Source organism: Nipponia nippon, unplaced genomic scaffold (assembly GCF_047370975.1).
Source record: "Nipponia nippon isolate SJK-2023a ecotype South Korea unplaced genomic scaffold, ASM4737097v1 scaffold_42, whole genome shotgun sequence".
NCBI lineage: Eukaryota > Metazoa > Chordata > Aves > Pelecaniformes > Threskiornithidae > Nipponia > Nipponia nippon.
This window is the reverse complement of record NW_028262361.1, coordinates 169755-197028: the sequence shown is the minus strand read 5'-3', so window position 1 is coordinate 197028 and position 27274 is coordinate 169755. Positions and strand designations below refer to the sequence as shown.

The 27274-nt window shown below is 72.4% G+C and overlaps 5 protein-coding genes across 9 annotated transcripts in view; 2 read left to right on the top strand and 3 right to left on the bottom strand.

Moving 5' to 3' along the window:
* CACNA1A (calcium voltage-gated channel subunit alpha1 A) overlaps positions 1-4363 on the top strand; it is a 32167-nt gene extending 27804 nt beyond the window's left edge. For all 3 annotated transcript variants that reach the window (XM_087777978.1, XM_087777977.1, XM_087777976.1), the window contains exons 46-47: positions 314-561; positions 3887-4363. In XM_087777978.1, coding sequence (XP_087634104.1) covers positions 314-561; positions 3887-4363 — 725 coding nt within the window. The remainder of the gene's footprint in view (positions 1-313; positions 562-3886) is intronic.
* Positions 4364-5476: 1113 nt separating this feature from the next.
* On the bottom strand, positions 5477-6977 carry IER2 (immediate early response 2). Its single transcript, XM_087778022.1, has one exon. The coding sequence runs from the start codon at positions 6948-6950 to the stop codon at positions 5994-5996; it is 957 nt and encodes a 318-aa protein (XP_087634148.1). The 5' UTR covers positions 6951-6977; the 3' UTR covers positions 5477-5993.
* Positions 6978-8030: 1053 nt separating this feature from the next.
* Positions 8031-14980, bottom strand: NACC1 (nucleus accumbens associated 1). Its single transcript, XM_087777984.1, has 6 exons — positions 14826-14980; positions 12272-13179; positions 11191-11367; positions 11005-11110; positions 10797-10894; positions 8031-10369 (listed from the first exon to the last, which is right to left on the bottom strand). Exons 2-6 carry the CDS (start codon positions 13158-13160, stop codon positions 10110-10112), a joined length of 1530 nt encoding a protein of 509 aa, XP_087634110.1. The 5' UTR covers positions 13161-13179; positions 14826-14980; the 3' UTR covers positions 8031-10109.
* Positions 14981-15228: 248 nt separating this feature from the next.
* TRMT1 (tRNA methyltransferase 1) lies at positions 15229-19862 on the top strand. 2 transcript variants are annotated; one of them, XM_087777982.1, is made up of 17 exons: positions 15229-15346; positions 15602-15821; positions 16352-16407; positions 16516-16646; positions 16760-16947; positions 17339-17454; positions 17536-17648; positions 17743-17891; positions 17969-18052; positions 18140-18209; positions 18283-18417; positions 18556-18641; positions 18802-18910; positions 18987-19063; positions 19164-19283; positions 19483-19597; positions 19686-19862. In XM_087777982.1, the coding sequence occupies exons 1-17, from the start codon at positions 15325-15327 to the stop codon at positions 19755-19757; spliced, it is 1863 nt and encodes a 620-aa protein (XP_087634108.1). In that variant the 5' UTR covers positions 15229-15324; the 3' UTR covers positions 19758-19862. The 2 variants fall into 2 exon arrangements, with proteins under 2 accessions (XP_087634108.1, XP_087634109.1); XM_087777983.1 differs by having other exon boundaries at positions 19508-19597; positions 19686-19811.
* Positions 19792-27261, bottom strand: MAN2B1 (mannosidase alpha class 2B member 1). 2 transcript variants are annotated; one of them, XM_087777979.1, is made up of 24 exons: positions 27102-27261; positions 26331-26433; positions 25598-25771; positions 24712-24905; positions 24507-24639; positions 23990-24132; positions 23787-23903; positions 23621-23703; positions 23419-23539; positions 23258-23336; positions 23079-23188; positions 22653-22760; positions 22457-22573; positions 22190-22384; positions 21830-21927; positions 21630-21753; positions 21424-21542; positions 21247-21348; positions 21077-21164; positions 20906-20986; positions 20594-20830; positions 20352-20522; positions 20076-20178; positions 19792-19995 (listed from the first exon to the last, which is right to left on the bottom strand). In XM_087777979.1, exons 1-24 carry the CDS (start codon positions 27198-27200, stop codon positions 19868-19870), a joined length of 3027 nt encoding a protein of 1008 aa, XP_087634105.1. In that variant the 5' UTR covers positions 27201-27261; the 3' UTR covers positions 19792-19867. The 2 variants fall into 2 exon arrangements, with proteins under 2 accessions (XP_087634105.1, XP_087634107.1); XM_087777981.1 differs by lacking the exon at positions 25598-25771.
* Between the last annotated feature and the right edge of the window lie 13 nt (positions 27262-27274).

Below are 27274 nucleotides of genomic sequence, written 5' to 3'. Positions count from 1 at the left end.
AGGGCGTCTGACCCAGGTGTCCCCAAGGCCACACTCTCTTCTCCTGCCCTGGGTGTCCCGTGGGCCACCCCATCTCTTCCACCGGGTCCCCATCTCCTGCATCCTATGTCCCCCGGGTGCCCCATCTCCTCCACCGGGGCCCCATCTCCTGCACCCCACGTCCCCTGGGCCACCCCATCAGTGCCACCGGGTTGCCATCTCCTCCTGCACCCCACGTCCCCTGGGCCACCCCATCTCTGCCACCGGGTCCCCACCTCCTCCGGCCCCAGCTGCCCACCCCGTGCCGCCCCCCATCGCCCCCCGTCTCCCTCAGGGCTGGGCACGGACCTCAGCGTCACGACGCAGTCAGGTGACCTCCCGCCCAAGGAGCGGGACCCGGAGCGGGGCCGCGCCAAGGACCGCAAGCACCGGCACCACCACCACCACCACCACCACCACCATGGCCCCGGGGACAAGGAGCGCTGTCCCCCCGAGCGGCACGACTACGGGCGGCCCCGCTCCCGCGACCGCCGCTGGTCCCGCTCCCCCAGCGAGGGCCGGGACCACACGGCCCCCCGGCAGGTGGGTGCGACCCTCCGCTCCCTCCTCCGCCTCTAGGCACCACGGGAGGGGGCACGGGGACCCCCCGCCCATGGGGGGCAAGGGCTGCCCCCCCCAGCCGCGTCCCCCGGCGGCCTCTCGGCTCGGGGCCCAGCCAAGGCCGCCCCGTCCCCGGGACGCCCCCCACCCGCCAGCGCTGGCCAGGCTGCCGGGGGGCTTTGGGACCCCCCCCCGGGGTCCGCGGCTGCTTGGGTGATGGGGGGAGTCCCGTCCCCCCCAGCCCATGCTGCCTACCCCAGTTTACACTGGTGGCATCCAGGATCCCAGTTACACCAGCAGAGCCACCCCCAGCACCCTGCCTTGGGGTCCAGCCCCCCAGGAGGGGCAGCACACAGAGGGAGGGTGATGGAGGGGGGGGGAAGGGGGCGACCCCTTGGGGGGAGCTGGGGGTGCAAGGGGGGGTGGCAGTTGGCCGCGGCGATGCTTCCACCCCTCCAGATGCCCCCGCACCCCCTTTCCGCTCTCGGCCGTCCCTGCCTGTCCCTGCCCGCACAGAGCCACCTCGCTTGGCTCCCCGGTGCCCCCAGCTGCTTGGGGGGGGCCTGCCTTGATTCACCTCTCTGTTTCCCCATCGCTGTGCTTTGGCTGCGCTGTCACGGCGAGGGGTGGCCCAGGTAAGCGGTTCGGGGCCCCCCACCGTCTGCTCCGGCCCCCCCAGGCTCCAGTGACCCCCACGGCCACACTGGAAAGTTTGGAATGAAGCTGCCCCCTCACCCCCAACCCCACCGGCGAGGGGCTCCGCAGCCGGCCGCTCCCAGAGGAGTCTTTTTGCTGCCCCGGGCTGTTTTGGGGTGACCCCCCCATCCCCAGCCCTGCTGCACCCCCTTAGCCCTGCAGGGGACGTGCCTCTGGATGGGGCTGGAGCAGGACCACGGAGCTCCCCCAGCCCGGAGTTGGGGTGCAGGGCCCCCCCCAGCCCTGCTTTGGGGCACACGGCCCCATGTGCCCAGGGATGGGGTGCAGGGCCCCCCCCCAGCCCTGCTTCGGGGCGCACGGCCCCACGTGCCCAGGTCCAGGGACCCCCCCAGCCCTGCTTTGGGGCGCACGGCCCCATGTGCCCAGGGATGGGGTGCAGGGACCCCCCCAGCCCTGCTTTGGGGTGCACGGCCCCACGTCCCCGGAGCTGGGGTGCAGGGCCCCCCCCCAGCCCTGCTTTGGGGCGCACGGCCCCATGTGCCCAGGGATGGGGTGCAGGGCACCCCCCCAGCCCTGCTTTGGGGCGCACGGCCCCACGTCCCCGGGGCTGGGGTGCAGGGCACCCCCCCAGCCCTGCTTTGGGGCGCACGGCCCCATGTGCCCAGGGATGGGGTGCAGGGCACCCCCCCAGCCCTGCTTTGGGGCGCACGGCCCCACGTGCCTGGGTCCAGGGACCCCCCCAGCCCTGCTTTGGGGCGCACGGCCCCATGTGCCCAGGGATGGGGTGCAGGGAACCCCCAGCCCTGCTTTGGGGTGCACGGCCCCATGTGCCCGGAGCTGGGGTGCAGGGACCCCCCCAGCCCTGCTTTGGGGCGCACGGCTGCACTGACTGCATCAGGGGCCTCAGCCCTTCCAGCCGGGTGTGGGGGCACCCCACCAGTCCTGGGGGGTGACTATGCTGAGGTTCGGGGGTGCGCAGGCCCCCTCCAGCCCGGGGTTGGGGCACGCAGCCCTGCCAGGGTGGTGGCACTGGGGTACACAGCCCTGCACCCCAGGATGGGCGCTGGGGTCCTCACCACCTTGGACTGGGGTGCTTGAACCCCAGCACCCCCCAACAGGCAGGGGCTGCGCAGACCCCAAAGGCCTGAATTGGGGCGGCGTCCCCTGCACCCTCGGCCAGGCATCGGGGTGCACCGTCCCCCCAGCCCCGGATCGGGGTGCGTGGTCCTGGCAGCATCGGGTCCCCACAGGCCGGGATCGGGGTGCGTGGTCCCCGCTGGTCCCAGACTGGGGTGCGCGGACCCCGAGCCCTGGGTCCCTGCAGGTAACGGATTGGGGTCCACGGCCCCCCGACCCCAAGCCCCCCCGGGTGACAGACTGGCATGGCCCCCCCCCCGCAGGTCCCAGGCTGGGGTGCACCTCCCCAGGTAACAGTTTGGGGTGCAGCGTCCCCCACCCCCGGGCCGACTCTTCCAAACTCCTCCAGCCCCCGCTCCCCCCATCTCTCCCGGCTGAACCCCGGCCCCCCCCGAGCTTTGGTTTCTTTTGCCTTGCGAGTGGCTTTGGGGGTCCCGGCAGCCCCCCCCCGCCCCCCATCCCCCCTGCACCCCTGTGGCCCCCCCAGCCCCCCTCAGCCTCTTCTCACTTCTCTTCCCCTCTGCTCTCTCGTTCCCCCCCCTTTTGTGTCCTCGCTGCTTTTCTCCTGCCCCCGTCCCCGCCTGGGCCCCCCGTGTCCGCATGGCCCGTGGCCGTCACCCCCGTGGCCGTCACCCCCACCCCCGTCTGTGATCCCCCATGGCTGTGACCCCCGGTGCCCCCCTGCCCCTCTGCTTGGGTCCGTGTCCCCCAACCCCTTGTCTGTGCCCCCCGTCCCCGTGACCCCCCCATGCCCGTGTGTCCCCCATGTCCGTGACCCCCCAATGTCCCCTGACCCCCCCCGCGATCCCGTACCCGTGTCCCCCCGTTGTCCCCGTGCCCTCCCCACCCACGGCCACGCTCTCCTGTGTCCCTGTCCCCGGTCCCAATCCCTTCCTGTCCGTGTCGTCCTCGTGTCCGCGTCCCCCCGTGTCCCCATCTCGCGTCTTTCCCCTGTCCCCCGTGTCCATGCCCCCCCGTGTCTGTGTCCACTCCCCGGGTCCTTTCCCGTGTCCCCCATGCCGATGTGCCGTGTCCGTGTCCCCCGCGTCCTTTCCCCTGTGTCCCGTGTCCATGTCCCCCCGTGTCCGTGTCCCTCGTGTTCTCCCCGTGTCCCCCGTGCCCATGCTCCGTGTCCTTTCCCCTGTGTCCCCTGTGTGCATGCCCCGCCGTGTCCGTGTCCCCCGTGTCCCTTCCCCTGTCCCCCCCGTCCGTGCCCCCCGTGCCCATGTCCCCCCCGTGTCCCCTCCCGTGTCCCCCACATCCACGCCCCCCGGGTCCGCGTCCCCGCCGTGTCCCTTCCCCTGTCCCCCCCGTCCCCCGTGTCTGCCCTGTGTCCCCCCCGTGTCCCCCACGTCCGTACCCCCGTGCCCCTTCCCGTGTCCTTTCCCCTGTCCCCCGTGTCCGCCCCGTGTCCCCCCCGTCCGTGCCCCCCGTGCCCGTGTCCCCCCGTGTCCTTTCCCCCGTGCCCCCCGCGCCCCCCGCCGTGCTCCCCCGTGTCTCGGTGTTGCTGTAGGGCAGTAGTTCGGTGAGCGGCAGCCCGGTGCTCTCCACCTCGGGGACCAGCACGCCCCGCCGCGCCCGCCGCCAGCTCCCGCCGACCCCCGCCACGCCGCGGCCGCACGTCTCCTACTCCCCCGCCGCCCGCCGCCCCCCGCCCGCCGCGCCGCCCCCCGCCCGCGGGCCCCGCCGCCCGCCGCCCCCCGCCGCCGCCCCCGCCTCGCCCCGCGCCGCCCGCCCCGCCGCCCGCTGGGCCGACGCCCCCCGCGGCCCGCGCGACCCGGAGCCGCCGCTCGACGGACGCGGCCCCCGGGCTCCCCGGCCCGCCGGTGGCGGCGGCGGCGGCGGCGGCGGCGGGGGGGGCGTCCCGGGGCCGTCGCCCCCCCGGCCCGGCCGGCGGCTGCCCAACGGCTACTACCCGGGCCACGGCGCCGGGAAGGGGCGGCCCGGCCTCCGCGACCCCTACAGCGAAACGGACGATGACTGCTGCTAGCGGCGCCTCCCACGACCTATCGCGACAGGGCGCCGCCGCGACGTACCGCGGCGGGGGGGGTGGAGGCCCCCCGCCCGCCCGCTCCCGGGGCTATGGATGAGTTTTATCATCTGGAGGAGCCGCCGCCGCCGCGGGGGGCGGCCCCGGGCCCCCCCCGGGCCCCGCAGGGCCGCGGCGCCCCGGGCCGGGAGGAGCCGCCGCGGCGGGAGCGGGCAGCGGAGCCCGGGGCGGCTCCGGGCCGGGCACCGGCCCCGCCGGGCCGCGCCCCCCGCCCGAGGCACGGAGGCGGCGGGGCCGGGGCTGCCGCCATTGCATGAACCGAGTTACCGAAACCAGAAATAAAGCGAAAAAAGAAAAAAAAAGACAAAAAACCCCCGACCGACCGAGGAACCCCCGCCCCCGACAAACGGAACCATTAAACCAGAGGAATTTTGGATCGAGCCCCTCTCGCTCCTTCCCGGGATCGGGCCCCGGCGGGGGGGCACCGGGGGGATCCCGCGGCCGCTCGTCCCTGCCCCCCCCCCCCCCGCCCCGGGGCCGCCCGTCCCCTCCCCCGCCGCCGCGGGAACGAGGAAGCGGCGGAGCCAGGAACCGCCGCGGCCCCGCCCGGGGGGACACGGACACGGGGGGGGGGGGGGACACACGGACATGGCGGGCACGGACATGGGGGGGCACGGTGGGACACGGACACGGGGGGGGACAGGGACACGGGGGGGGGACACGGACACGGGGGGACACGGGGGGACAGGGACACGGGGGGGACAGGGACACGGGGGGGGGTCACCGCGCCCCCCCGGAGCCAGCAGCGCCCCGGGCCCCGCACCCCCGGTGCCGCGGGGATGGGCGGGGGGGGGCCGCGCTAAGCGGGAACCGGGGCCGCCCTCCGCCCCCACGGGCAGCACGTGGAGCTTCCCGGAACCGGGGGGTTCCCCCGCCCCCCCGCTCCTGGCCCCGGGGGGGGGAGGTTGTGGGGGGGGGGGCAGCTCCCCAAAAAGGCGCGATTCCCCCCAAAGTTTGGGCCAGGACCGGGCGCAGGAAAACCCCGAGCGGCCCCCGCCCCCCCCGGGGGTCCCGAGCCACCGGGACACAGAGCGACCCCCCCGCGGCAGCGGCTGCGCAAACCCACTTTTATTTCATTAACAAACCAATAATTAAACGGGGGGCGGGGGGGGCAGGGCCAGCCCGGAGCCCCCCGGCGCGGCCCGTGAGTCCGTGTGTCCGGGGGGGGTCCCCGTGTCCCCCCGTACCGGTTCCGTGTGTCCCGGGGGGGGGTCTCCGTTCCTCCCGTACCGGTTCCGTGTGTCCCGGGGGGGGTCTCCGTTCCTCCCGTACCGGTTCCGTGTGTCCCGGGGGGCGTCTCCGTTCCCCCCGTACCGGTTCCGTGTGTCCCGGGGGATCCCCGTGTCCCCCCGTACCGGTTCCGTGTGTCCCGGGGGGGGGTCTCCGTTCCCCCCGTACCGGTTCCGTGTGTCCCGGGGGATCCCCGTGTCCCCCCGTACCGGTTCCGTGTGTCCCGGGGGGTTCTCCGTTCCTCCCGTACCGGTTCCGTGTGTCCCGGGGGGGTCTCCGTTCCTCCCGTACCGGTTCCGTGTGTCCCGGGGGATCTCTGTGCGCCCGGGGCTCCGGGGGCTCAGCACGCCCCGACGGCGCGGACCAGGAGGCCGAAGGCGGCGGCGGGCGGCCCCCAGCAGCGGCCGGGCGGCCCCGGGGCGAGCGGCGGCTCCTCCGCCTCCAGCCGCGCCCGTTTGCTCGGCACCGGCACCGGCCCGGGCCCGGTCCAGCCGCTGCTCCGCCGCTTGCGCCCGGCCCGAGCCGCCGGGGGGGCTCCGGGGGGCCGGGGGGCGGCGGGGGGGCTCGGCTCAGGCGGCGGCGGCGCGGCGGGGGCAGCGCTCGGGGGGTCCCGGGGGGGCGGCAGCCTCGGGGCGCTCGGCGGGTCGCGGTACCGGCTCGGGGCGTCCTGGGGGCGGTCCCGGTTCGCGGGGTCCGGGGTCGGTGGGCTCGGGGGGTCCCCCCGGTCCCGGGCGCTGCGGGGGTCCCCGGCCGGGGCGCTCGGCGGGTCCCCCCGGCGCGGGGTCGGCGGGCCCCCGGGTGCCGTCCCCGGGGGGCTCCCGGCGGCGGGGCCCGGCTCGGCGGCGGCGCGGGCGGTCAGGTAGCGGTGCCGGGCGGCGCGGACGAGCAGCGAGAGCTGGAGGCTCCGGTGGAGGCGGAGGCCGCCGCGCTGCAACCGGCAGCGGTAGAGCTTCCACACCGAGACGGTCAGCAGCCGCTGCGCCTCCTCCATGGCGGCGGCGGGAGCGGAGTGCGGCGGGGCCGCCCCCGGGGCCGGGCTCTTATAGCGGCGCTCCCCGCCCCGGCCCCGGCCCCCCCCGGCCCCGCATCCGGCCCCGGGGCGGCTCGGCGGCGCCGGGGGGCGGAAATGGCGCGAGGGGAGCGGGGCGGGGGGGTCCCTCCGGGGCGGGGAGGGGCGGCCCGGGCCCCCGGGATGGGGGGGGGTCCCTGTGCCCCCCGCCCGGGATGGGGGCTCCCCGCGCCCCGGGGTCGAGGGGTCCCTGTGCCCCCGCCGGTGAGGGTCCCGGTGCCCCCCCATGGGGTTAGGGGGGGTCCCCTTTGCGTCCCCCCCGGTCCCCGTGCCCCCCGGTGAGGGTCCCGGTGCCCCCCTAACCCCATGGGGGGGGTCCCCTTTGCCCCCCCGCCCTGGTCCCCGTGCCCCACCATGGGGTCGGGGTCCCTTTGCCCCCCCGCGGGTCCCCGTGGGTCCCCGTGGGTGCCCGGGGCGGGGACACGGGGGGGTGGGGGAGGGTTACGCGGGGACCCCCCCGCCTCCTCCTGCGCGCCGCCCCGCCCCCGTGAGGTCACTCCGCGCCGTTTCCATGACTATATAAGGGACCCGTGACGACAGGAAGGGGAAAGGGGCGGGGCCCGGGGAGGCCGCTTCCGCCTGACCACATAAGGGCAGGGGGCGGGGCGCGCCGGGAGGAGGAGCCACGCCCCCTCCGGCAGCGGCGCGGGTGCCGCCCGCGCGGCTGCGCGCGCAGCCGCCGTGCACGAGCGTTGCACGGCGTTGCACGAGCCCCGCGCGTTGCGGGAGCACCAGCCCTACGTGTGCACTGGGGCTTGCACGAGCACAGGGCCTGCGTGTGCACTGGGCCTTGCACAAGCACCAGCCCTACGTGTGCACTGGGGCTTGCACGAGCACAGGGCCTGCGTGTGCACCAGCCTTGCACGAGCACCGGGCCTCGCACGGGCACCGTGTAATGCACAAACACCAGGCCTTGCACGAGCACAGGGCCCACACGTGCACCAGCCTTCCACGAGCAACAGGCCTTGCACGCGCACTGCGCACGTACTAGCCCTACGCGTGCACTGGGCCTTGCACGAGCACCAGGTAACGCACAAACACCGGGCCTTGCACGAGCACGAGACCTGCACGTGCACCAGCCTTGCACAAGCACTGCACACGTACTAGCCCTACGCGTGCACCGGCCCTTGCACGAGCACCGCTACCGCACACCCGCCGCAGCCACCGGCGCCGCCCGCGCAGCCTGCGCACGCACGCACCCTGCAACCCCTGCGCCGCGCGCGGCCCGACACGCAACGCGCGTGCCCCCCCGGCCCCCCTCCCCGTGCACACGCGTGTGCAGCCCCCCAGCAGGCGGGAGGCGGGGGCTGTTACAAACCTCTGTGTTTTATTTATCATTATTAACATTTCTGCAGTCCCTCTCCGCTCTCGTACAGCAGTTCATGTGCAATTCTCCAGCGACTCGGGGGGCACCGGGAACGGGCGTCTTGGCACTTCATAACGCAGGACAGACACCGGCGGCGCCGGGGACGCGCGAGCCCGGGGGGGTCCATGCTGCCGAGACGCCGCTGCGCTCCCCTCTTCCGTACAGCTTTTGGGTGGGAGAAAAAAAACAGAAGAAAAAGGGGAAACGAAAAAGCCCGACCCCGCGGGGGTTTTGGGGGCAGGGGGACGGGACACGGGGAGCGGGGGCGGGGCTGACCGAGCGCCCACGAGGCCGGGGGGGGCTCAGCGGGGACCCCCTCGTAGGGCTGAGGCCGGTGCAACTCATCACACAGGGAAAGGTGGCGGGGGGAAACTGAGGCACGGGGAACAGGGGAGGGATGGGAGGAGAACCCAGGCGTCCGGGGTGGGGGTGGCGTGAGAGGAGGGGCGCGGGGGTCCCCATCGTCCCCCCCGGGCCGGGGCGGCGGGGGGGGGCCGGGGGGTTTGGCACGGAGCGGTGAGATAGTGGAGACGCGATCGGAGCCCGGGGGCCGGGCAGCGGGTAAGGCACTTGACCGAACGTCAGGAGACCTGTTGGGGGGCTGCCGGGGGGGGGACGACGCCTGGGTTCCCTCCCAGCCCCCCCCCGGCTGCGCAGGGGGAGCCGCCGCATGGTGCCTCAGTTTCCCCCTCCGGGGTTTGGAGTAAAGCCCTGGAGCCGGGGGGGGGGCGGGGGGAGCAGAGCCGGGGCTGGGGGGGTCCCTGTGCCCCCCCTCCCCACCCCGGGCCCCCCCTGCAGAGGTGGGATTCCAACCCGTGCCCCCCGCCCCAAATCACCCCAGTCAGGACGCTGGGTCCACCCCCGCCTGGCTGCTCCCAGGGTGTCCCCGCCCCCCCCGGGGTGACACGTGTGTCCCCCGCCACCCCCCGCGGGGGCTAACGAAGGAGGGGGCTAACGAGGAGGAACTGCTCCTTAGGGGAGGCTGGGCCTTTAACCCCGGGGGGGTCCCATCCCCATGGCGGGGGGGGGGCTGCACAGGGGCTCAAGTCTGCCACCCCCTGCCCACGTCCCCGTCCGGCCGGGGGGGGGACACAGACAGGGGACACCCCCCTTTCTGCCAGGGCGGGGGGAGCTGGGGACAAGGGGGGGGCACGTGCCATCGGCCGGAGAGATGCCACCCCTGGGGAGGGGACAGAGGAGGGGGACAGGGGAACCCGGAGAGACACGTGGACAGGGGACCTGGGAGGGGACACACGCGGTCACCTGGAGAGACTCTGGCCCGGGGGGGGGGACGCAGGGGGGCTGGGGGACACATGCAGGCGCCTGGGGAGACGCCGGGACAGGGGGGACCGGGGCGAACGCGTGGGGTTGCCCGGAGAGATGCCGGTCCCTGGGGAGGGGGACGGGACACGGGGGGACACATGCGGTTGCCTGCAGAGACAGCGGCCCCGGGAGGGGGACACGGGGGACCCACGCGGGTGCCTGGAGAAACGTCAGCCCTGGGGAGGGGGCCCGGGGGAGACGCGGGGGCCCCCAGGGGCGACACGGGGCACCCGGGGGGGGCCAGGAGAGACGCTGGCCCCGGGGAGGGGACACGGGACCTCGTCAACTTGCGCCCAAGCAGGGGGCAGCGCAGAAGCCCGAGCCGAGCAGCGCCCCGGACCCCCCAGCCCCCCAAAACCGCTGGGGGGGGCGGCCGGGCTGAGCTGAGCCACTGCTGCCCCCCCAGCCCCAAACCCCACAGGGAGGGGACCGGACGCCACGGCCGGGGGCCCCACAGCAGCACGGGGCCCTCCCCGGGTGGGTCCCTGCCCCGGGGGGGGGGGGGTGTAAGCCCAGGGGGGCCCTGCCCCAAGGGGGTGCCCACCTGGGGGGGTCCCTACACCGTCACAGGGCCCGACCCAGCACGGGTGCCCGCCAGGCGGGGGTCCCTCCACCGGTGGGGGTCCCTACCCGGCACCAGGGCCCTACTGGAGGGGGTCCCTACGCGGCGGGGGTCCCCAGGGGGGCCGGGGCGGGGGTCACTGCAGGCCCTCCCCCGGGGCGCCCGCCTCGCCCTCGTGGCCGCTGGCCTCGAAGGCCGGCTCGGGGCCCATGATGTCGGGCTCCAGCTTGCCGGTGTCGTTGATGAAGGAGGTGTAGGAGTCGCCCTCGGCCATCAGCAGCTTCAGCTTCGGGATCCAGCTCTTGCGCACGACGCGCCGGGCGTTGGTGCACATGTCGGCGGCGATGGCGTTCATCTCGCTCTCCTTGAAGTTGGGCGCAAAGTTCTGGCAGTAAACTGTGGCGGGGGGACGGGGACAGGGTCACACACAGCCCTCTGCGTCCCCCCCAGTCCGCTGCCACCTGCCCCAGGGAAGCACCGATGTCTCGTAGCGAGGTTTTGCTCAGGGACCCCAAGATTGCGTCGTCATCTCTTGCTCTCCCTGTCCCCACGGTCCCCCAGCCCTGGGGTCTCCCCTGGCCCCTGGCGTCCCCACTCTCTGGGGTCCCCCAGCCCTGGGGTCTCCCCTGTCCCCTGGCGTCCCCGCTCTCTGGGGTCCCCCAGCCCTGGGGTCTCCCCTGGCCCCTGGCGTCCCCCCTCTGGGGTCTCCATCCCCTGTTCCTGTGGGTCCCCCAACTCCAGGCTCTGGTTCCTCTTTCCCTGCCGTCCCACCTCTGCCCCGGGGCGTCCCCTGTCCCCCGGGGTCCCGTGTCCCCCCACTCACACTTGACGGCATGCAGGACCCGGCTGTCCAGCGGCTTCCGGCTGGGGTCATTGGTGGACGAGCGGATGCCCGTGCCGCAGCTGTTGGCCAGGGTGTTGCTGGCCAGGGGGCAAAAAACGGGGTGAGAACTGGGTGTCTGGCCCCCCCTGCACCCACGGGACCCCAAAAGCGGGCCGGGGGAGAAGCCAGGCGCCCCGGCCCAACTCACCGGTCGAAGAAGGACGCCAGGAGCCGCCGCAGCAGGACTTTGTGCCGCGTCCCCGCGCTGACGTGGCAGTTCATCAGCTGCGCCCGCGTGATGTAGACGTTGGTGCCTGGGAGGATGTGAGGGGTGAGCAGGGCCAGGCGCCCCGCGGGGACCCCCACCCCGCGGGGACCCCCGCCCCGGGTGTACCTGTGACGAGCTCCAGCTTCTCGGCGGGGTCTCCCTCATCATAGAGCTTGGGGTGGCAGCGGTTCCCGATCTGGTTGATGAGCTCGGCCGGCAGCGAGGCCAGGTCCTGCCGCACCCGCACCCGGTTGCGCGACTCCGAGGTGGCCTGGTCCGGCAGCGCCTCCACCTTCTCTGCGGCTGCAGGGGACACGGGGGGTCAGCGGGGGGGACATGGAGGGTCAGTGGCGGGGACACGGGGGGTCAGCGGCAGGGACACGGGGGGTCAGCGGGGCCAGACCCCGTGGCTCCCACCCCACCTCCCTCCTCCGCCGCTGGAGCAGTCCCCGAGGGGACACGGGACAGGGCAGGGGACACGGGACAGGGGGACAGGGGCACGGTGACAGCTCAATTCATGGCCACATCCTCCCTACAACCATTGCCTGGGGGTGGAGCCCCACCAGGCCACACCCCTACCCAAGACCCACCCATAGGGGGCAGAGCCTATCGGGCCACACCCAGCACCCATTTCCTGGGGTGGAGCTTCAACTGGCTCCTCCACACCTGTAGTCACACCCTAAAGGGGCGGGGACATAAGCCACAGCCCACCACAGCCACACCCTGAGGTGGAGCATCAACCCCCCACCCCCTTTAGCTCCACCCCCAAGACACAGGAGCCCCCATCTGCTTCTGGCCACGCCCCACATGAGGCGGAGCCTGAGATGACCACACCCACTTACCCAAAACACGCCCCAGAGATGGCACCTCCCTTGGCCACACCCCTTCCCAGACCACACCCTAAAGGTAGAGCCTCAGCTGACCATGCCCCCTGTGGGTGGAGCCTCAGCTGACCACACCCCTCCCCAGCCACACCCGAGGCTGTGCATTGGGCTACTGTGCCTCATGGGCGGGGCTTTCAGCTGACCACACCCTCCATGGGTGGTGCCTTTAATGACCACACCCATGTGGGCAGACACCCCTTCCCCAAACCAGACCCTGGAGGTGGAGCCTCATCTGCCCCACCCCATGGGTGGAGCCTCAGTGGGCCACACCCAGTGGGCAGTGTCTCCCGGCCACACCCCCCCCCCGGTGGGCGGAGCCTCACCTGCCTGCCCTACATTCATCATGCTGTACATGGTGTACATGTTGCAGATCTGGCGGTACTGCTCGTCGGAGCCTTCCTCGCCCCCGTCCTCCTCCTCGTCCTCCTCGTTGTGGAAGGAGCCGGGGCTGTCGCTCGTGTAGGCGCTGGACGTGCCCCCGGGGCTGGTCTGGTCGGCCGCGCTGGGGCCGGGTGCCGCCGCTGCTGCCGGGGCCGGCCCCGCCGCCGCCGCCGGGGCGGGGGGCTGCGGCTGGCGGCCCGGCTCGGGCGCCGAGAACTTGGCCATCTTGCGGCTGCCGTTGCCACCGGCGGCGCCGTCCTTGGGGCCGCCGTCCCAGAGGCGCTTGACCACGAAGGTGCACTGCACCCCGTCGGGCTCGCCCTGCTCCGTCTTCACCCGCGAGACCAGGGGCAGGGCGGCGGTGCCCGAGGGCCACCCCGAGGTCTGGGCCACGGGGCTCTGGGGCTCGGAGGAGGGCGCCTCCTCGCCGTGCAGCCCCTGCGAGTCGCAGCTGGGCGAGCTGACCTTGAGGAAGAACTCAGTCCCCTTCTCCATGATCTCCTGGATCTGCAGGAAGCCGGCGGTGTACATCAGCAGGAACTGGTCGCCCACATTCATGCTGAGCCGCCCCGTGTAGCAGAAGCTGAGGATCTGCTGGAAGGACTGGGGCTGGACGGCGGCCGGCAGCTCCACCACCGCGCTCTTGCTGCTGTTGAAAAGGTCCCGGAAGTAGGAGCTGCTGGCGGCGAGCACGGCGCGGTGCGCCTTGAACGCGTGGCCCTTCACCACCACTGAGACGTCGCAGTACAGCCCCTGCAGCCGCTGCTCATTCAGGCACTCCAGGATGCTGTTCCCAAAGTTGGGGATCTCCATCTGCAGCGTCTGAGCCATCGCGGGAGCCGACGGGGGCCTGCGGGACCGGGGAGGGGGACACGGGGCAGGCAGGGGGGACGGGGGCCCAGGGAGCGGGACGGACACGTGAGGACAGGGACACAGGGAGTGGGGGAGACGCGGGGACATGGGGGACACAGGGACACGGATACACAAGGAGCGAGGCAGATGTGGGGGAGAAGTGGGGACAGGGACGCAGGGAGCAGGACAGACACAGGGGACACAGAGGGACACAGGGACCAGGGCACACAGGGAAGGGGGGGTCGATGCGGGGGGCATGCAGGAACGCAGGGAGCAGCGTAGGAGCACAGGGGACACGTAATGGGGGTAGGGACGTGGGGGGGGGACAGCGGCGATGGGGAGCAGAGCAGGGACACGGGGACAGATGGAGAGACACCAGGAGGGACGGGGACGGACACAGGGGAGGGGGGAGGAACAGAGCAGGCGCAGGAGTTAGACACGGCCCCGCAGGGGTCCAGCGACCCCCCCGGCAGAGCTCAGCCGAGCACCCACCCGGTGGGGGGGAACCCCAGACCCTCCCCAGCCCCCCCAGTCTGGGGCTGCCCTGTGGCCACAGGAACAACCCCCACCCCGGGCCGGGGGGGGGCTGAAAAACAGGGCTGGAGAAACCCCCAAACGGGGTATTAAGAGGTGGGGGTGCCCCAAGAGTTGGGGGTGTCCTGGGGGGGGTCTGAGCCCCCAGAGATTGGGGAAGGGGGACTTCAGCCAGGAGAGGGGGGTGGTGAGGCCGGCCGGACGCACAGACACGGGGTGGACGAAGCAGCAGCAAAGTTGTGGCTTCCCCTTTTGGGGGGGTATCAGGGGGGGCCTTGAGGGGGAGGGGGTCCCTGCCTTAGCCATGGGGACTCTCGGGGGTCCCCAAGCCCGGGGACAGGGGGGTGCTCAGGCCGAGGGGGTCCCCAGGCCTAGCAGGGCCCCAGCCTGGGGGGGGCTCCCAGGCCTGGTGAATATGGGGCGTCCCCCCCCGGGGCGGGGAGGGGGCAGGGGGATCCCCCGGCCTGGGGAGGACAAGGGGGTCCCGGGCATTTGGGGGAGGCCGGGGGGGAGCCGCAGTTTAGGCAGGGGCTGGAAGGGATCCTGTTCCGCGAGGGGGGTGGGGGGTGCCCAGCAGTCGGGGGGCGCAGGGAGACCCCCATCCCGGGGGGAACGAGGGGGGCAGAGGGGACCCCGCTCCCTGGATTGGGGACGGGGGGGACCCCGCTCTGTGGGGGGTGGGACGGGGGGCCCCACGAGCCCTGGGAGGGGGCAATGGGGGGATCCCCCAGCGCGGGGGAGGCCACGGGGAGAGCCCCAAATTCGGGGGGGGGGGAGGGGGGAAGGACCAGTAAACACCCCGTTCCCGGGAGGGGAGTGGGGGGACCCCAAAACCGGCGGGGGGCAGGCAGAGGGGACCCCCGGTATTGCGGGAGGGGAGGGGGGAACCGCATTCCCTCGGGAACGGGGGGGCGCAGGGGGATCCCCAGGCCCGGGGGGCGGGAAGGTGCCGCAGGCCCCGGGAAACGGGGCGCGGGGGGGGGGGGGGGGGGCGAGCGGGGGGAGCCGGGCCGGGCCCGGGGGGGGGCCGAGGCCTGCGGGGAGGGGGGGCGGGCCCGAGGGGGCGGGAGGCGGGGCGGTGGCGGGTCCGGGGGGGAGTCCCCGCCTTACCGGAGGCCGGGGGGGGGCTGCGCTGCGGCTCCGGCCGCTCCCGGTGCCGCTGCCGGTGCCCGTCCCCGTCCCCGCCGCGCTCAGCGGCCATTCATTGTGCGGCAGGCGCGATCAGCCGAGCGCCGAGCGCCGCACCGCCCGGCGCGCCGCCCGCGCACGCGCACCCGCCGCGCCGCGCCGCAGGCACGGCCAGCCGAGCGCCGAGCGGGCCCCGTGCTGCCCCACCCCCCCCTCCCCGCCGCCCCTTCCCCACTGGGGACCCGGCGGGGAGGGGGGACACGAGGACGCGCAGAGCCACGGGTATCCCTGCCCCCCGCGGGATCAGGCCGGGATCCCTCGCCTGGGATCCCCCACCCCTCCCCGGGATCGCGTTTCCCGGCCGCGTTAGGGGAGGGCGGAGCCTTCCTGACCCTCGCGGGGCGCCGTCCGCCTCGGGTCACGTGACCGCGCTCAGCCCGCCCGCAACATGGCGGCGCCCATGTGAGGGGCGGCGCGGAGGATGCGCGGGGCGGTGCGGGCGGGTGAGCGGGGGCGGGGGGAGGGGGAAACCGGCGGGGTGGGGCGGGGCCTGGAGGGGTGGGGCGGAAGGGGGCGGGGTCTGGCGGGGCGCGCGCAGGGTTTGGGGGCGCCCGGCCTTGTCCGGTGCCACGTGTTGGGGGGGGCTGTCCCCCCTCTGACACCCCCCGGTCCCGTCTTGGGCGTCTGACCCCCCCCGGCCCGCGGGGGGCTCCGTGCGTCCCCTCCCGCATTCCCGGGCCTCGCCTCCGCTCCCACAGCGGCCGCCTTCAGCACCCTTCGCAGGGCCGGGCCGGGCCCCCCCCGCCGTCCCCCTGCCATGGACGGGGCCTCCCCCAACGGCTCCGGGCCCCCCCCGGGCGCGGGGGGCCCCCCCGGGGCCGGCGAGACGCTGATCTCCGAGGGCCGAGCCACCATCCTCTTCCCCAGCGCCAACGAGGTCTTCTACAACCCCGTGCAGGGCTTCAACCGCGACCTGACGTGAGCGGGGCTGGGGGGCCCGGGGGGCCCAGGGGGGCTCGGGCTTGTCCTAGCGGGGCCATGGGGGGCTCTGGGCTGTCCCAGGGGGGTGGGGAGGGCCATGGGGGTGTCCCAGGGGGCTCTGGGCTGTCCCAGGAGGGTCGGGGGGGGCATGGGGGTGTCCCAGGGGGCTCTGGGCTGTCCCAGGAGGATCGGGGGGGCATGGGGGTGTTCCAGGAGGATGGGGGGCATGGGGGTGTTCCGGGGGGCTCTGAGGTGTCCTGGGAGGATCGAGGGGGGCACGGGGGTGTCCCAGGGGGGTCAGGAGGGCCATGGGGGTGTCCCAGGGGGCTCTGGGGTGTCCCAGGAGGGTCGGGGGGGGCATGGCGGTGTCCCAGGGAGGTCAAGGGGGGCCGGGGGGGTGTCCCGGGGGACTCTGGGGTGTCCTAGGAGGATCGGGGGGCGGCTCTGGGCTGCCCCAGGGGGACCGTGGGGGGCTTGGGGTCGTCCCCACCCCCCCTGCAGGGTCCCTGACACCGCGTCCCCCCCAGCTGCGCCGTCATGACAGAGTTCGCTCGGCTCCAGCTGCAGCCGAAGGGGATCAGGGGTAGGTACCGCCTCGGGGTCCCCGTCCCCTGGGCTCCCCCTTGTCCCCATCCTCATGTCCCCATGCCCAGGGCTCTGCTCTGCCACCGGCCCCCCCTCTCTTTTCCAGTCGTCCTCCCCGGGGAGGAGAAGACGGACGCGGGCAGCCCCCAACCGCCAGAGGACGGTGACGGCAACGCCGCGCCAGCGCCTGACGGCCCCGAGGCCCCGCGGACGGCAAAGCTGGGAGAAGTCTGCGAGGTGCTGGGGGGGGGCGGCGGGGAGGGGGGGCTGCCGCGTCCCCTCCGTCCCCAGTCGGGGTCTCTGCCCTGACGGCCCCCCGAGCCCCCGTCGGCATCGCCCTCTCCCCGCAGGGAGGGCTGCGGGTCCTGGAGGCGCTGGCGGCCTCGGGGCTCCGCTCCATCCGCTTTGCCAAGGAGGTGCCGGGGCTGCGGGCCGTGGTGGCCAACGACTTCTCAGCCCGGGCAGTGGAGCTGATGAGCCGCAACGTGGCCTTCAACGGGGTGGGGGACCTGGTGGCCCCCCGCATGGCCGACGCCAGGTACCTGCTCTGCGCTGCTCCCTGGCAGCCCGCCCCGAAGCCCGCCGGGGAGTGGGACGCTGCGGTTCACCCCCCAGCACCCTCGGGACACCCTGTCCGTGACCCCGACCACCCTGGTGGTCTCGCTGGGGTTTCCTCCCCGTACTGGGGGGCCCCAAACTGGTCCCAGCATCCCCACAGGGGTGGTTAGAGGGGGCATCCCATCCCCCTGCTCCAAGGGATGCAGCCCCAAAGCGGGGCTGGTTTGTGGGGACCGCACCAGTCCCCTCCCAGTGCACGCTGGGCAGAGGCATTGGTTCCTGTGGGGTTTCCTGAGGGCTGGGCCGGGTCCGGGACCCCCAGGGGGACAGTTGGCGTCCCCATTGCTCCGGGACCCCCCTTTCCCCCCCAGGATGCTGATGTACCAGAGCAAGGCGGACAGGGAGCCCTTCGACGTGATCGACCTGGACCCCTACGGCAGCCCCGCGCCCTTCCTGGACGCCGCCGTGCAGGCTGTGAGCGAAGGAGGTGAGCGGCAGCGGCTGGGGAGGGGGCGTCCTGGACCCCTGGGTCCTTCGGCAGCACCCCTGACCCCCCCGCCCCGGCCAGGGCTGCTCTGCGTCACCTGCACAGACATGGGCGTGATGGCGGGGAACAGCGCCGAGACGTGTTACAGCAAATATGGGGCCATATCCCTCAAGGGCAAGTTCTGCCACGAGATGGTGAGTGCCGGGGGGTCCTCGAGACCACCACGCTCCTGCCGGCAGCAGGGGAGGGGGGGCAGCAGGTCAGGGCCATCCCGTGCATCCCCCCCAGGCCCTCCGCATCATCCTGCACAGCCTGGACAGCCGCGCCAACTGCTACCAGCGCTTCATCGTGCCGCTGCTCTCGGTCAGCGCCGACTTCTACATCCGCGTCTTCGTGCGGGTCTTCACGGGGCAGGCGAAGGTGAAGGCCTCGGCCAGGTGAGGGCGGGGCAGGCGGGGGGCCATGGCGGGGTGTGCGCCCTCCCGCTGTCCCTGACCCCTCCTTGTCCCGGCAGCAAGCAGGCCCTGGTGTACCACTGCGTGGGCTGCGGCACCCACCACCTCCAGCGCCTGGGCAAAGTCACGACCCACGGCACCGGGTACGGCGGGGCTGGGCGGGCTCCGTGATGGTGGGGGGGGCCCTGTGGCAGCGGGGGGCTGCTCTCACCTCCACCTTCCCCTTCCAGCTTCAAGTACGGAGCAGCCACGGGGCCGCCCGTGGGTCCCACCTGCGAGTTCTGCCAGCAGCGGCACCAGGTGGGTGCACGGCCCCCCGGCCCCGCAGTGTCCCCCCTCCAGCGCTGACCCCCGCTCCTCCTGCCCCCCTCAGCTGGGTGGCCCCATGTGGGCTGAGCCCCTGCACGACCCGGCTTTCGTGGAGCGGGTGCTGGCAGCGCTGGAGGGCAGCCCCGGGCGCTTCCAGACGGAGGAGCGGATGCAGGGGATGCTCAGCGTCATCACCGAGGTACCAGGACGGGGACTGGGACGGGGAGGGGACCAGCCCTGGGGACGGCTGCGGCCTCCCGAGCTCTTGGCAGAGCTGAGCGCCCCCCGAATTTTGGGGCTGGCACCAAGTCTGCCGCTCCCTGTGTGCCGAGGGCAGGAGCTCGGCGACGTCCCCCTCTACTACACCCTCGACAGCCTCAGCAGCACCATCCACTGCAACACCCCCTCCCTGCTGCAGTTCAGGTAGGGACACCCCAAATTCCCTGGGGCTGGGGCACCCCAAGCCCTCCCAGCCCCAGGGGGACCTCGGCTCCCCTGCCCCTCCTGCTTGGGCTCCCCAAACGTCCCTTCCTCTGGCTCCAACCCCGTGAATCCTCCGCCCCCGTCCCCCGCTGCGCCCCAGGTCTGCCCTCCTGCACGCCGGCTACCGCGTCTCGCTCTCCCACGCCTGCAAGAATGCCGTGAAGACGGACGCGCCGCCCGCCGTGCTCTGGGACATCATGCGCTGCTGGGTGGGTGAGGAGGGGGCGCAGGGACCCCCCCCCGACCCGGGGGCTGAGCTGAATGCCCCCTCCTCGTCCCCCCCAGGCCAAGATCCACCCCGTGAAGCGCGAGCGGCTCGCGGAGACCAGCCCGGCTTCCCGCATTCTCTCAGTGGAGCCCACGTATGACCCTGCCGCAGCCCCCTGTGGCCAACGCAGGGACAGGGGGGGTCCCGCTGATCCCCCCAAACAATCCTGACCCCCCCCCTTCCCCCCACCACAGGCTCCAGGCCTCCTTCGCCCTCCGTGATGACGCCAACCCCAGCTCCAGAAAACGGGGCTTGAAGCGGTTCCCGGAAAACCCCGAGGCCTTTTGGGGTCCCAAAGCCAGGGCCAAGGCTGGGTAAGGGCGGGGGGGTTCCCGGCTGTCTGATTTTGGGGTTGGGCTTCCAGCAGCCACCCTCAACCCTTCTCACAGAGCCCCCCTGTTTCGCCAGGACAGAGGATAAGGACCCCAAAAAAAGCAGGGAGAGGGAAGGGTCCCTTGTTCTCTCCCTTTAGGGGGGCATCTCCGCCCCCCTCACCCCACACCCCTCTGCCAGGGGTGGCATCTCTCCCTCCCTCCAGGAGAAGCGGAAACGACACCAGAACAAACGGACGGAGCGGACGGACGACAGCACCAGCCTGAAACACTTCCCCTGCAAACGCTTCAAGGAGGTGGGTCGGGAACAAGGGGGGACCCCGGGACCCAGGGGGGGCAGCCCTGGGGCAGGGGGCACCCCCCTCACCGCCTCCTCTCCCGCAGGGAAACTGCTCCTTGGGGGCCCAGTGCTGTTACTCGCACGAGGGGGAGCCCCCGGCCGCCCCCCCACCCTGACGCCGCCTCTCGCCCCAATTAAATCGTGCCTAAGGAAAGTCTGATGCTTTTTAATGCACTTGCCGGGGCGGGGGGGGCTAGGGCAGAGCCCCCCGTCAAGCCAGGGCCGCTCACGGCCCCCCCGGGCCAGTGCCAGCCACCTTGTACTGCACTGTGGCCAGGAAGGTTCTGATCTCCATGGGCTGCAGCGTGACCTGGCTCGGGTCCAGCCTGGGGCCTGGCCGGGGCTTGGCCGGACCTAGGAGAGGGTGGGAGGGGTGAGGGGAGGCTGGCAGCCCCCCAGGACCCCCCCAGTACCTCCCAGGACCCCCCCAGTACCTGTCTCTGGGGTCCAGACCAGGCGGGAGATGGCACTGATTGGCAGGTCGGCTCCCAGGCTCATCTCCTGCACTGAGGTGATGGTGAAAGCCGAGAAGAGGTGCTGGGAGAGGGGGAAAAGCCGTCAGCGACCACCCCACGTCTGCCCCTGTGGGGAGGATCCCCTCCAGGACCGGGGATTGGCCACGGGAGCGGGGAGCCCCTCGAGCCTGGGGGGAGCCCGGCCACGGGGTCGGCTCCTGGCCGGGCTCAGCCCCGCGGCGCGCAGCAGCTCACCAGGAGGTCGACAGTGACGGGCTGGGAGCCGTTGGCGCTCTCGCCCCTCTCAAACTGGTGCTCCAGCCGCAGCAGGAGGGTGCCGGCGTCTGTCCTGGTTTCAACGGCGTCCCAGGGTGTCAGCGTCAGGAGGTGGACGTTGGGGGGCAGCTCGTGCCGCAGCGCCGAAAACTGGGGGGAGAGGGTGAGGGGGACGCCGCAGCAGCCCCCCCCCGCCCCGGGCAGCCCCCTCCCCACCTCACCTGCCGCAGGCTGGGCTGACCGCGGCGGTAGGAAGGGCCCCCGCCGGGTGCCAGCACCACGTAGGGCGCCATGAACAGCTCCTGCGCCAGGAGCCGGTGCTGGTCGGCCGCTGACTCCACCGTGTCGAGGAGGACGAGGTGGCGGCCGCGGACCACCAGCCCCTGCTTGCTGGCTCCCAGCTCGACCAGTGGCTCCCCCACACCCCGGTTGTCGTCGTACAGGAGCCGCCGATGGACCTGCAGGGGAGGGCGGTTACGTCCCGGCATACCCCCGACCCCAGGGACCGCCTGCACTGCGTCCCCTCACCATACCATGAGCTCCAGGGAGCCATCGAAGATGCTGCTGCCGCCCTGCGAGCGGTCCGTCAGCACAGTCAGCTGGAACTTCTTGTCCTGCGGGCAGGGAGGGAAGTGCCACACGTGTGATGAGTTCTGCCCAGGGCTCGGCCCCCTGTTTCCATGCTACTGCCCCAAAGCCAGTACCTTGATGAAGATGCGGCTGTTAACGGGGTAGTAATTCCCCGCCACAGGCTCCGTCTGGCTCAGGTTCCACGTAGGACGGTAGTCGCGCCTGGGGATGAGGCAGAGCCCGGTTACAGGGAGGGGGACGGGGGTCTCGGGGGGCCCCAGCGAGGGCCCGGGCCGCCCCCAACCTGCGCTCCAGGATCTGCCGCCCATTGGAGTCAGTGTAGAAGCGAGCGTTCGTCTGCAGCGTTGTCTCGAAGCGGCTGATGATCTCCTTGCCCCAGCCGTCCCTGGGAGAGGCAGGGGCTGAGCGGGGGGCTCCAGGGGGGCCCCCCCTCCCCAGGGGCTCCCCCTCCCTGACTCACGCCACGGGGATGGGCCCCACGGTCCACTCCAGCTCCACGTAGGGCTGCCCCGCATGGAGCCGCACCACCTGGGAGCACCACGAGGAGAAGTTCTGGTGGACCTCCTGCACCAGCGCGTTCTGCGAGGGACATGGCGGGGTGCTCAGCACCCTGGGGACACCCCCAGCCCCAGGGACACCCCCGCGGGCACTGTCCCCACCACCCACCTTCACCAGGTGCGCAGAGACCCGCTTGGAGCCAGAGACGGGGATGGGCTCGGAGCTGTTGGGGCGGAAGATGTAGGCGCCCGAGGCCTGGGAGCTCTCGTCGTTGCCGACACTGGCGTTGTACCTGGGGCGAGAGGAGGAGGCGGTGGAGGAAGGTCCCACGCGAGGGACCCAGGTGTCCAGGCCCCACCAGCGCTCACCAGTAGAAGCTCTGGAAGACGGGCAGCGAGATGCTCTTGTCCAGGTTCTGGATCTCCTTCAGGTGCCCGGTGAGGGGGTCAAAGAGCACCCGGACGTGCTGCAGGGACGGACAGCAGCACGTTGAGCATCTGCCCCATCCCTTCTCAGCCCCCTCCCGCACCCCCAGCTCCTCCCATCACCCCAGGACTGGTTTAACTGGGCCAACAGAAGTGCGACTCCACCGGGGGCTTTAAGGTCGTGGGTTTTCCCCGCCAGGGACCAGCTCCAGCCCCCAGGACCCCATGGGGAAAGAACCCCAACTGCATCTGCCCAGTGCCCAGCACTGGTGGGGGGAATGCATCCCCCCAGCGGGACCGTACCTCATTCTGGATCTCCCGAGGCTGCGACAACGCTGGGGCCCGGGCTGGGTGTGCACGGGGGTCCCCGCGGCTCAGCCGGGAGACTGCGAAGGTGCTGAAGCCCAGCGGGGGCACGGAGGCCTGGAAGAGGAGCTCCCGCGTGGCGCTGCCGCTGTCCCCGCGCAGCCGGTGGGTGAAGTTGGAGATGGGAATAACCTGGGGATGGGCAGGGAGGGTCAGGGGGGGCCACGGGTGGGCGGGGGGACACGGTGGCTGGCCTGGGCTCACCTCGCTGGGTACAGACTGGCCCTCAGGGTCCGTCACCGCATAGGACGTCCCGTTGACCGGCAGCCGGATGGGCCAGGACACACGGCGGCCCAGGGGGTTGTAGAGGATGACGGTGAACTAGGGGACAGAGGGACGTGGTGCATTAGCCCCGCCGGGACCCCACAGCCCCCCTCCAGCCCCCTGCCGAGGTGCTCACGCGGCCGGCTGCCTCCGTCAGGGGACAGACGCTGATGTTGAGAGCGTTGCAGAAAATGAAGTTCTCCTTGCTGCTGCTGAGGCTGGCCAGGGCGTTGGCGACCAGGAGCTGCCGGGAGTGGGGGACAGTTATGCGGCGTGGCTGGTAACAAGGGGCGCTCACGAGCTCATCCCCCCGCCCAGGCCATGGCCACCACTTCCCATCCTCTGGCCACCCAGACCCCAGCTTGCACCCAAAACGCTGGCCAGGGCCAGGGGCTTTTCCCCAAAAAGGCCACCAGCTCCTGTCCCCCCAGACACTAGTTCACCCCACCCAGACACCAGTTTGCCATATGGATGTGATGCCAGTTCACCCTCAGCTGCTGGCCCTGGCCCTGCACCCCCAAAACCCCGTCTTTCCCCCCCAAAACGGGCAGCGGGGCCCTACCTGGCAGCTCTCCCACCCCACCGCCAGCTGCCTGGCATAGTCGTCGGCCACGTGCTGCTTCTCAGTGCCGGTCACGGCATCGTGGTGCTGGGCCACGGCCACGGCTTCGCCTGCCGGGGGGGCAAAGGGGCATCAGGGGTGTCCGGGGGGGTCCCCGGGGGCCCCGCGCTGGCACTTACGGAGCACAGAGCTGTTCCCGGGCCCGTAGGGACCCTCCCGCGCCACTGGCCCTGCCAAAGCCTCCAGCTGGCTGCAGATCTGCCAGGAGGGAAGTGAGGGTCAGGGAGGGGGACCCCAGCGTCCAGGAGAGGGGACCCCGGCGTCCGGGCCGCCGTCCCACCTGGAGAAAGTTGTTGCTGAGGCGCTCATAGCGCTTGAAGGCGGGTCGGCTGGTGAAATAGCCCGTCCAGAACTGGTGGGGGCCATCTGCGTAGGGGAAGAAGTCATCTGTCTTCAGGGACCTGTGGGAAAGCCAGGCTGCATCCGTCTGTCTGTCCGTCCTTCCCAGATGCCTGGGATCCCCCTCGCTCCCCCGGCCTCACCAGGACAGGTTGGCCTGGTACAGCTCCCAGAGGTAGCAGGACGGGGTGGAGTAGAGGACATGGACGCGGCTGCCGTTGGCTTGCTGGAAAAGCCAGGGAGGGGGTGAGACGGGGCTGGGGGGGACGGAGAGCAGACAACGGGGCACACAGAGGGGACCCCGCTCACCCGGGCGTTGACGTGGGCAATGAGCTTGTCCATGTTCTTGAACCACAGGTTGGCATTCTCGTAGTGGAAGTCGGAGCCCATCGTCATGATGATGTGGTTGGTGCGGTAGCGCTCGGCCTGGGCGTGTGGGACAAGTCAGCAATCCCGTCCCGGGGGGAAAGCCTGGCGTCCAGGACCCCCCACCCACCCCAGGGAGCACCCACCTGGCTGGCAGCGATCCGCAGGAAGGCGGAGACGATGCTGTCCACGTTGTTCTCCTCGCTGTCCTCGTCCACCACGGGGGGGTCGGAGCAGAGCTGGTCCCAGCAGAACCCCGACGGGGGGTTGTAGACGTTGGGGAGGATGCCTGGGGACAGTCACCCCCCTGGTCAGCCCGGGCTGGGGACAGGGTTGGGGCCAGCCCCGGGGATGGGGACGCAAACAGGGACAGGAGAGCTGGGCTAGGGACAAGGTTGGGATCAGCCAGATGGAAAATGGGGTCAGCCCTGGGGACAAGAAAAAATCCCAGAGGATGGTGACAGCCCCAGGAGGGGACAGCGGACCTGGGAAGGGACTGAGGGGACAGGTCACCCTCAGGAGGGGAGAGGAAGGGGACAGGGGAGGGCTCAAGGGATAGGCAACACCCAGCGAGGCACCCCAGGACAGGGCCAGCCCCCCGAAAGGGCTCGGGGGGGACCTGAGGGACCCCCACCCCCGGGAAGGGCCCCGTCGCTGTCCCACCGGTGAAGAGGTCGGCAGCGGGGGGTGGCAGGTTCCCGCTCGCCCGCCAGAGCAGCTCCATCTCCCGCAGCTCCTCCCGCGTTGCCTTGTCCTGGTGGTCCACGCGCCCCACGAACAGCCCGTCGTAGCCCATCTGTGGGGAGGAGGGGGTCAGCCCAGACGCCGGGGTCCCCCGTGGGGGCACGGCAGAGGAGGGGGCTCCCACCTGGGCGAAGATGGCGGCCAGCTGGCGGGAGTGCCCGAAGGGGTCGATCTGCCAGGCCACGCGGGGGGTGCCGCAGGCCCCAAACTCCCGGCGCAAGAAGCGGCGGCCCAGCGCCAGCTGCTCGATGGCGGGGCTGTAGTGGGCGGCCGCCTCGTCGCTCATGCACCAGCCACCCCCCACGAACTCCAGGCGCCCTGCGGGGACACAGCGGGGCTCAGGGACAGGCGGCACCTCACACCGGCGGCACCCCGAGTCCCTCGGGGGCACCCCAGACTCCGCAGCCTCCCCCCAGCCTCTGTGTCCCCTCAGAGGCACAGCCCCACGCAGCCCCCTCGCCCATCCCACCCCGGGGCACCCCCGTCCTCCCCCACGCCCCTGTGCACTCCCTGTAACCCCCCCGAGACACCTCAGTCCCCCTACGCAGCCCCTGTACTCACGTTTCTTCAGGGACACCCCAGTACCCCCCATAAATCCCTGTACGGACACCCCAGTACGCTCCCACAAGTCCTTGTCCCCCCAGGGCACCCCCGTCCTTGTCCTCCAAGGAACCCCCCAGTCGTTGGCCCCCCACATCCCTGTCCACCAAGAGACACCCCAGTCCCCCCCATGTCCCTGTGTGCCCCCAAGGGCACCCCAGTCCCCCCCTCCATATCCCTGTGTGCTCCCCATGACCTTCAGGGACACCCCTATCCCCCCCCCCCCCCATGTCCCTGCATGCTCCCAAGGGCACCCCAGTCCCCCCATGTCCCTGTGTGCCCCCAAGGGCCCCCCAATCCCCCCCTCCATGTCCCTGCGTGCCCCCATGCCCACATCCCCCTCCAGGGACGCCCCCCACAGCAGCAGACCCCCTCCCCTCCCCGGGACGCCCCCGCCGGGTCCCTCGCACCCTGCTCGACGAGCTGGCGCACGGTGCGGCGCATGGCCTCGTCCTGCTGCCGCCACCAGCGGGCCAGGAAGGCCACCTCCGCGTAGATGAAGCGGCGGGAGGGGTCGGCCACCAACTGGGCCACCACCGAGTCCAGGATGTACTGCACCCCCGCGTGTTGCACCTCATTACGCACTGATGGGGTCAACCGGGGGTGTCAGCCAGCAGCACCGCGGCAGGGGGCACAGGGTCACAGCATGATACGGGAGCACGGCAACATCCATGGGGACAAACAGGTGACATCCAGGGATTGTGGGGGTCGCAGCACAGCAGGGACAGGGTCACAGCAACGTCCAGGGGACGTGGGGAGAACACAGAGTCGTGGGGGGGGCGCAGAAACATCCAGGAGACACAGAGGGGGGAACACAGAAAGGTCCAGGGGTCCCAGCACCGTCCCGAGGGGCAAAACCAAGAGGCAAACCAGGGTCACGCCACCACACCGGGGACAACGGGCGGAAAGCAGGGTCCTGTCCCCATCCCAAGGACAGGGTTTGTCCCTCCGCCCCCAACCCGCCCCGTGAGGCCGCAGGCTCCATCTCTGGCACTTGGCGTCCCTTCGCCCCCACGCTGGCCTCACTGAGCGCGTCGCCTCCACCCCCAGGGCGGCCTTGGAGGCGTCACCTCCGTCCCTGCAGGCGCTGCGGTGGCCTTGGGGACGTCACCACCCCTCCCCGATGCTGGCGGGGACACCCACCTCCGTAGAAGTACTGCTCCACCGTCTTGAGCCAGCCCACGTCATCGTGCGTGTGGGGCACCAGGTGCACGTTGAGGAGGTCGGGGCGCGTGGCCGGGCACGACTGCGGGCGCAAGCGGAGTCTCGGGGGACTCGTATGGGGCTGCGCCCACACCCTGCGCCCCCCCTCGCACCCCCACCAAACTGTTTCCGGAGGAAGACGTTGGGTCGCGGGAGAGGATGCAAACGGCTGCTAAAGCCCCAGCCCCCTCCAGGCACCCCAGTGCCCCGCATCCTCCTCTTCCTCCCCCAGGCCCCCCATCCCGGCCTCTCCCCAGCGCTCCCAGTCCCAGCCCGTGCCAGACCCCAACCCCTTCCCATTCCCCAGGCCCAAACTGTACCAGTTTCCCCCTCCCAGTCCCCCACTACTCCCCCCACCTGCCCTCTCCCAGTTCCCCCAGTCCCAGCCCGGCTGCCCCATCCATGTTTCCTCAGTTCCCTTCAGTCTCTCCCAGTATCCCAGCTCCCTCAGCCCAGTCTCTCCCTGCCCCAGCTCCTCCCAGTCGCCCCCCAGACCCTCCTGGCTTCCCAGCTCCCCCACCACGAACTCTCCCAGCTTCCCAGTCCCCGTTTCCTCAGCGCTCCCAGCCCCCCCCCCCGGTTCCCCCAGTCCATCCCAGTGTCCCCAGCCCCTCCCAGTTCCCCCAGTTCCCGTTTCCCCAGGACGCTCCGGTGCCCCCCAGCCTCTCCCAGGGCCCCCGGCGGCTCCTCGGCCCATTCCCCCAGGCTCACCTGGTACCCGCAGCCCGCGGCCGCTGTCACCGCCCCGAGCAGCAGCAACAGCACCGCCGCCGCCCCAGGCACCGCCATGTCGCTCGCGGGCACAGTCATGTGACCGCCCGTTCACATGACCCGGGGGCTCCCCGCCCCCACCTCTGGGCAAGCGGGAGCCAATGGACGGCGAG